Source organism: Hyperolius riggenbachi, chromosome 8 (genome assembly GCF_040937935.1).
Source record: "Hyperolius riggenbachi isolate aHypRig1 chromosome 8, aHypRig1.pri, whole genome shotgun sequence".
Taxonomy (NCBI): Eukaryota; Metazoa; Chordata; class Amphibia; order Anura; family Hyperoliidae; genus Hyperolius; species Hyperolius riggenbachi.
Window position 1 is genome coordinate 69,825,524 of NC_090653.1, and position 7,883 is coordinate 69,833,406.

The 7,883-nt window shown below is 44.9% G+C and overlaps 1 protein-coding gene across 1 annotated transcript in view; it reads left to right on the plus strand.

Moving 5' to 3' along the window:
- The window catches only part of BCKDHA (branched chain keto acid dehydrogenase E1 subunit alpha), a 40,868-nt gene extending 37,340 nt beyond the window's left edge, over window positions 1-3,528 (plus strand). The window contains exons 7-9 of the mRNA XM_068250641.1: window positions 1,428-1,569; window positions 1,647-1,818; window positions 3,069-3,528. Coding sequence (XP_068106742.1) covers window positions 1,428-1,569; window positions 1,647-1,818; window positions 3,069-3,239 — 485 coding nt within the window. The 3' untranslated portion in view covers window positions 3,240-3,528. The remainder of the gene's footprint in view (window positions 1-1,427; window positions 1,570-1,646; window positions 1,819-3,068) is intronic.
- The last annotated feature ends 4,355 nt before the right edge of the window (window positions 3,529-7,883 follow it).

Sequence of the window (7,883 nt, forward strand, 5' to 3'; positions counted from 1 at the left end):
GCATATAACTAGTAGAGCCTCTGATTAAAGGGGAACTGAAGAGAGAGGTATATGGAGGCTGCCATGTTTATTTCCTTTTAAGCAATACCAGTTGCCTGGCAGCCCTGCTGACCCTCTGCCTCTAATATTAGCCATAGCCCCTGAACAAGCATGCAGCAGATCAGGTGTTTCAGACTTTAAAGTCAGATCTGACAAGACTAGCTGCATGCTTGTTTCTGGTGTTATTCAGATACTACTGCAGAGAAATAGACCATCAGGGCTGCCAGGCAACTGGTATTGATTAAAAGGAAATAAATATGGCAGCCTCCGTATACCTCTTACTTCAGTTCCCCTTTAAAGGGGAACTTCAGCCTAAACAAACATACTGTCATTAAGTTACATTAGTTATGTTAATTACAATAGATAGGTAATATAATTTTTTACCCACCCGGTTTTAAAAGAACAGGCAAATGTTTGTGATTCATGGGGGCTGCCATCTTTGTCATGGGGGCAGCCATCTTTTTGCTTGAAAGGAGGTGACAAGGAGCAGGAGACACAGTTCCAACTGTCCTGTGTCCTGATAACCCCTCCCAGCTGCTAGGCACTAGGCTTCAAATGTCAAATTCAAAATGTAAAAAAACAAAAATTGCACCAAAGCAGCAGAACGAGAACAACAACATCAGAAATCCCATCATGCTTTGCACAGCATCAGGGGAAAAAGCCCAGGCAGTTTTCTTCAGTGCAGCTAAAAATGAGGCTTGTATAAGAGAAACAAAGTTCTGATGCTGTGAAACTGTTAAAGAAACACCAGGCCTTTTCAGTGCTGCTGAGTCGATTTTTAGTCTGGAGGGTCACTTTAAGAAGCGTGTATTACCTGCGAAACGGCCGTTAGGTGGGGTTGCTCTTACCGAGTAGCTACTTGGAATCGAAGTTCCATTAGCCAGCATACCTATGACGCTGCTGTTAGACGATCTGCTCCATTCACATCCCATGTCACATTCCACTTCTCTCAGATGCTTCCTCCTTCAACCCGGAAGGAGGAAGCATGGAAGTGACATGGAACTCGTCCTGGCGTCACAGCGACAGCATGGATAGTGCTGGCTAATTTCAATTTAGATTCCGAATAGCTACTAGTGCGTAGCTATTTGGTAAGAGCAACCCTACTGTTAGGCTTTTTATGCACGTTTCATGTCAGTGATTGAGGATGGAATGGACTTTGCTGATCGGTGCTCAGATTCTTTTTCTTCTGTTTGGGCAATCTTACGCTGGTGGTTGTCTGGAGGCACAACCAGGGCACCTGTCTCCCTCAATCCGTCTGCGCAGTTATCTGGTGCTGACCAAACGTCTGAATCTTCATTACAGAGTTGGAATACCAGTCTCAGCAATAACTTCTCTATGAGCATTATATGAGCCTCAGCCCTCCTAGATATATGTTATATTTGTTGCAGCTGCCCGAGGTCCTGGCTATGGAATCATGTCTATTCGAGTGGATGGAAATGATGTCTTTGCTGTGTACAATGCAACTAAAGAGGCAAGACGGAGAGCAGTGGCAGAGAACCAGCCGTTCCTCATAGAGGCCATGACATATAGGTAAGTGAGCTGGATGCATGGCAGGGAGATCTGGGCTTGAGGAACCAAGCTAATCACGTGTCTTTTTTTTACTGAAGAATTGGACATCACAGCACCAGCGACGACAGCTCAGCCTACCGATCAGTAGATGAAGTCAATTACTGGGACAAGCAAGATCATCCTATCTCTAGGCTCCGTCACTACATGGTGAACCAGGGGTGGTGGGAGGAAGAGCAGGAGAAAGTTTGGAGGAAGAAGTCACGTAAGCTGGTGAGATGAGCTCCATATGGGTTTGCCTTCAGTTATTTCAACCATGTTGACTTTCTGTCTCCTCCATATAGTGGAGAGCTTTATACCAAAGCTCAAGTTCCGTGACATCCAGCCAGTACCTTATACTGCAGTCAGAAGTACTGTCTGTTTGCCGTATCCCTGAACTGCAGACTTAACTCTCAACACTGTTCAGATTGTTTCCTGCTGATAATGTTTTTAGGACAAAATAAATGGATAGGTATAATTTACAAACTATTCCTTTTTAATTTAAATCAGACTGGATTAGCCCCATGCTTGTTTCAGGTGGGTGATTCAGACACTACTGATGCCAGAATGATCAGCAAGACAGCCAGGCAACTGGTATTGTTTAAAAATAAATAAATATGGCAGCCTCCATATACCTCTCACTTTAGGTTCCCTTTAAAGGACAACTGTAGTGAGAGGTATATGGCGGCTGCCATATTTATTTCCTTTTAAAGAGGAACTCCAGCCTAAACAAACATACTGTCATTAAGTTACATTAGTTATGTTAATTAAAATATATAGGTAATATAATCTCTTACCCAACCTGTTTTAAAAGAGCAGGCAAATGTTTGATTTCATGGGGGCAGCCATCTTTTTGGTTGAAAAGAGGTGACCGGGAGCATGAGACAGTTCCAACTGTCCTGTGTCCTGAGCACCTCTCCCAGTTGCTAGGCAACGTGAATAACAACATAGGAAATCCTATCATGCTTTGCACAGCTTCAGGGAAAAAAAGCCCGTGCTTTTTTTCTTTGATGGGTTGAGCTTAGCTAAAAATGCAGCTAAAAATTATGCTTTGGTAAGAAAAACAAAGTTCTGATGCTGTGAAACTGTTAAAGAAACACCAAGCCTTTTCAGTTCTGCTGAGTAGATTTTAGTCCGGAGGTTCACTTTAAGCAATACCTGTTACCTGGCAGCCCTGCCTGCCTATTTGCCAGCATTAGTATCTGAATCCCACCAGAAACAAGCAGCTAATCTGGTCAGATCTGTCAATAATGTCAGCAATATCTGATCTGCTGCATGCTTGTTCAGGTTCTATGGCTAAAGGTATTTGAGGCAAAGGATCAGCAGGATAGCCAGGCAACTAGTATTGTTTAAAAGGAAGTAAACATGGCTGCCTCCTCACTACAGTTGTCCTTTAACGCCAAAAAAATAAAGTGACACCGAAATAAGCTTGTGGGTGGGCTCTTCTGTCGTAGCCATGGAAACACTGTTTTTATCTCTTGCAGGTCATGGAAGCCTTTGAGGAGGCGGAGCGTAAACGCAAACCAAAAATCGCACACATGTTCAGCGACGTGTATTCGGAGATGCCAGCACACATAAAGAAGCAGGAAGAGTCCTTGCTGCAGCATCTGAAGGTGTATGGGGAGCATTACCCAATGGACAGCTATGAGCAGTAACGGTGATCAGAGCCCTGTCCCTATAATTCCTGTTACTGGCAGCGTCACACTCCGGCTGTGTCACCTCCTCCTCTTATGGACTACATATCTGACTTCCACAGAAGCTGTATATATAGGTGGGTGTGGGGTGCTTTTAAGGTAGGTATACGGAGCTGTACAGATGACCGGGCTGTGTCTGTCACATTGGAGAATCTGTGTAACTTATTCCATTACAGAAGAACACTAGAGCTAATAATAAACGGTGGAGGAAATGGAAGGAGGTTGCAGTGAATAAATGTGTTTTATGGTGCCCCGCCTGCCTCGCTTGCTTTTATCTTCCAGCTCTGTCATATTCATTATAATAGGAGTATATCTGCTGCTCAGATGCATCTTCCTGAAGGTATCAGGCCAGTGTTACATCACTATTGAGGCGGTGCCAGCTTCTGCCTCATCCAATATCTGAAAGCTGGCATAGCTAATCCTGTCATCCCAGGGCAGTCTCTCCTCTGGACTCATTTATGTTGCATTGCAGTGATTGCAGCCATCCATGCAGGGACAACTCTAACTGCATATCTCCTAACTTTGTGAGATAAGAAACGGACACTTTAAAGTGGACCTGAACTCTTGCACAGGACAGAAGGAAAACAGAAAGAAATGCACCCTGTATGTATTTAGAGAGTTTAGCCTGTCTAATTCCCCCTCATCTGTGACTAAACACAAGTGTAATTTGATTAAGCTGACTGCCATGGCTGAAAGCTCATTTGTAAACACTGGATGTTAATATAGAAAATGCTGTACTGCGCAGGACACTCCTGGCGAGGCCGCGCAGACGCAGTGGCCATCGACTGGCTCAGTTGCTGAAAATGAAACTGGGTCACTGATGGGAACCAGAGGATTGTTCAGTGACGGCGCAGGAAGTGGTGAGTAGCAGTAATTGCGGTTTACAGATAAACGGGCCATTGTTGCAGAGGCGTGCACTGCTGCCCTCTGTGGTGAATAAGAAAGTTGCAGTAAATCTACAGACGCAACATCCTATGAAAAGGTGAAACAACAAAATAGCAAGATCAGTTGTTTAGAAAGACGTCTTTCTAAACTGATCTTGCTATTTTGTTGTTGCACCTTTTCATGGGATGTCATGTCTAACGATGAACCTCTCTGAAGATTTGTGAACCAATTTTATTGATACATTAAATATTTAAGTTCATCTTTATAAAAAAAGCTTTTTGGTCTCTTCAATGGATTTACTATGTACTTATCCTTGTATCTATACTGATAAATAATTGTAGTGGTGCACCACTAAGGATACATTTTTCTCTGGTCTCCTAATCTACATACATACAAATTCTGTATACCAAACTATATACTGTGTTGACTTTTTACTGGCATTTGAAAGTTATAGCTTCTGTAGACTAAACTGAAGACTTAATATTAATGGCAACCTTTAAAGAGAACCCAAGGTGGATCTTCGGGGGGTGGATGGACACAGAGCCATATCCTCTGCCTAATGACATGGCTCTCTGTCTCCAACCGCAGCTCCCTGCCCTCCCCCCCCCCCCCCCCCCCCCCCTATAGCTCCCCTAGATTTGTTGCTAACTCAGAGGTAAACAAAGAGGAAAGGAATTACCTGTTTAAGATGCCAGCCAGGGGCGTTCCTGCAGAGTTTCCTGAGCTGCCATTGGCAGCTCTCTCTCCCCCTGGCTGCGCCTCCTGCAGATCCCCCGCACGCTATGAGAGACAACACAGTCTCTTCACGCAGCTACGTGACCCAGAGGTCACCAAAGTGAAAGTGGGCTACGGCGGTTTTTGCAGCTACCTGATAAGCTCAGCCCCGCGGACCAGGTAGCCTATTTTTTTGGGCATTTTTTTCTAGCCCACTTTGGGCTCTTTAAAAAACAAAAAGCTAGACACTTACCTAATGAGCGGGAAGGCTCTGGGTCCTATAGAGCCTCTCCTCTCCCGGTGCCTGTTCCAGAACTGGCTCCCTTGTAGCAGTATTTGACTAAATTAGTCACATACTGCTCTCTCCGCCACAGCAGGCAGGCTTGGGAAGTCTTTGGGAGCCAGAGTGCTCTCGAAGATGGGCCGCTCCATACTGCGCACACGCGAGCGCCCTCTCTCACGCTCGTGCCTGCGTAGTATGGAGCCGCCTGTCTTTAGGAACTTGGCTCCCGAATTCCCCACGACAGGGGATTTAAACGGGGGAGCCAGCGCTGCGCTGAGGGCACAGGGAGAGGATAGAGGAGGTTCATTAGGAAGTATCTGGTTTTTTGTTTTTTTTTTAAAAAACTCATTAGCTTTAACTAGTGGACCTTATTGTTCAAAAGCCAGTTTTCAAATGCAGCACACAAAAGGAAGGCTGTGGAGTTGGAATCGCGGAGTTGGAGCAATTTTGGGTACCTGGAGTCAGAGTTGGATGATTTTTGTACCAACTCCACAGCCCTGCTCAAAAAGAACTTCATTATCAAGACAAGTGCAAAATAAATTGGAGCAGTGAGTCCACAGCAGCCAGTTGGGCTGCATTTGTTGAATGAAATAAGGGATTTGATTGGCTGCTTTGGGAAATTGCTCCATGTTGTTTTGTAGTCTTTGCACTTGTCTTAATAAATGAATCCAAAAGGTGCTGAGGATGGCTGTTATGCCCCACTATAAGCGCAGCCGTTTGTCAGTGCCCTGTACAGGTGCACATAATATAAATATATACATTTTTACTACTGGACATAAGTGTAAAGTATATATTGAGAAAAAGTATAAACTGGCAGGGAGTGGGTTACGACGTCTCCCCTTATGCTGCACCATTCTGCCATTCTGGAGTGTTTTATGGCTTGTGCAGTAGAAAAGCTGCTTTTCCAGTAAATGATAAGCAATTTGTGCATAATTACTGGCATTGTTTCTATAATTGCATCTTAGTGGCTTAGAGAAGACACAGGATCTGAGCTGCTCCTTGTACCGCTTAATGGAGCGGAGAATGTGCCTGGCGTCCGGGGAGGCTGCACACTTAACCCTTCATGGGAGGAGAGCTCCAAGAAACATTGCCTAAGCTGAGCTGTAAATAAGGAATGCTGGGCCAAATATAAAAGTATGTGGAAAGTTAAGCAGGCTATTCCACCCCTGCCGCCCCCCCCCCCCCCCCCCCACCTTTCTGTGTTGGAATAATTGCTTGCCACAATGATATAGTGGTTAGCACTCATCCAAGCCAGGGCACTATATGCAAGGAGTTAGGTTCTCACCGTGTCATTGGTTTCCTCCCACATAAAACAAAACAACTCCGACAAATACCTGCAACAACCCCTCCAAACCACCCCCCCAATGCTAATTTAAAATTTCAATTACAAGTAGCTAAGTACTCGTAGCTACTCATTGTGCACAACACTACCCGAGAGCTCCCCACAAAATTAGATTTAAAGGAAATATCCAAAGACACTATAAAAGGAAAGATCCACTTACCTGGGGCTTCCTCCAGCCCGTGGCAGCCGTCCTGTGCCCTTGCCGCAGCTCCGGAGGCTCAGACATCTCCCGTTGCAGCTGGGTCTTCTGTGCTCCACGGCGTGGGTCACGCGGTCTGGCCAACATCATCAGGACTGTACTGCGCAGGCGCAGTAGTTCTGCACCTGCGCAGTACTGTCCATAGTAATGGTGATATTTAGGAGTACTCGTAGAGGAGCATGTGAGCTGTTTGGTCAGTGATATGTAAGTCTCTGATTGGCTAGTCATGATCATGTGCTAAAAAAAAAAAAAAAAAAAAGTAATTCAGCCACTGGCAATGGCCAGTGCCCGAATTTTGCCACACCTCCAACGAGTTGTGATAACTCTGAGGGGGAATAGCCAGCATTAGTAGCAGCTACAGATGGTTAATTGTCATCTGATCATTTTGGATTGCATGCAAATTGTTTGCAGCCTGGCCCAACCAAATTCACTTCATGTGAGGTGGCACACATGGTGCATTTTTCCATCAGATTTCTGATCATTTCTATACAAATCAGATTGGACCTGTCAGAAATAATCGATTCGATCATCTATCTGATGGGAAATTGCATGGTGTGTACCAGGCTTAACAAGCCCTTCAGTAAAGTCCAGGATTGCACTACATGGAGCTTATGTACTACACACTCTGGATGGGCTTCTTATTTTAGTTCCTGCAGTCAGTGCTGAGATATTTGTTGACCAGTAACCAGTATGTCACTTCAGCAACCGATTAGCCAATCACCCATCACCCCCATTGTTTGCAGTGACTTCTCACATGGCCATGCAAAGCCTCTGCTGCTCAGTCTGTTAGAACTGCAGGCTCTATAATATGTGTTTTCAGTATTGTACACATTCACCTAAATGACCCATCCATGAGAATTGCCACAGAGCTGCATTATACATAAGCATTAAAAACCTGTGGAAAGTGTTGTAATTCTAGTATGAAGCCTGGTAATACACTCCCTGATTAGCTGAGCAGGATTGCTCTGAAGCTCCCTTCACACTGTTGCATCACAGCGCGACAAATCACATTGAAAGGTGATGCAATTTCAATGGGCCCTTTCACACTGGTAATTCTGCGGTGCAACGAGTCCTGACGGAACAACGTTTTTAACTGGGCGACGCACGAGGTGCAAGTGTAAAGTCTGTGAAGGCCACAGATTTACCAGGCATCCCTACATGGGATAGTCAATTAGATGCAAT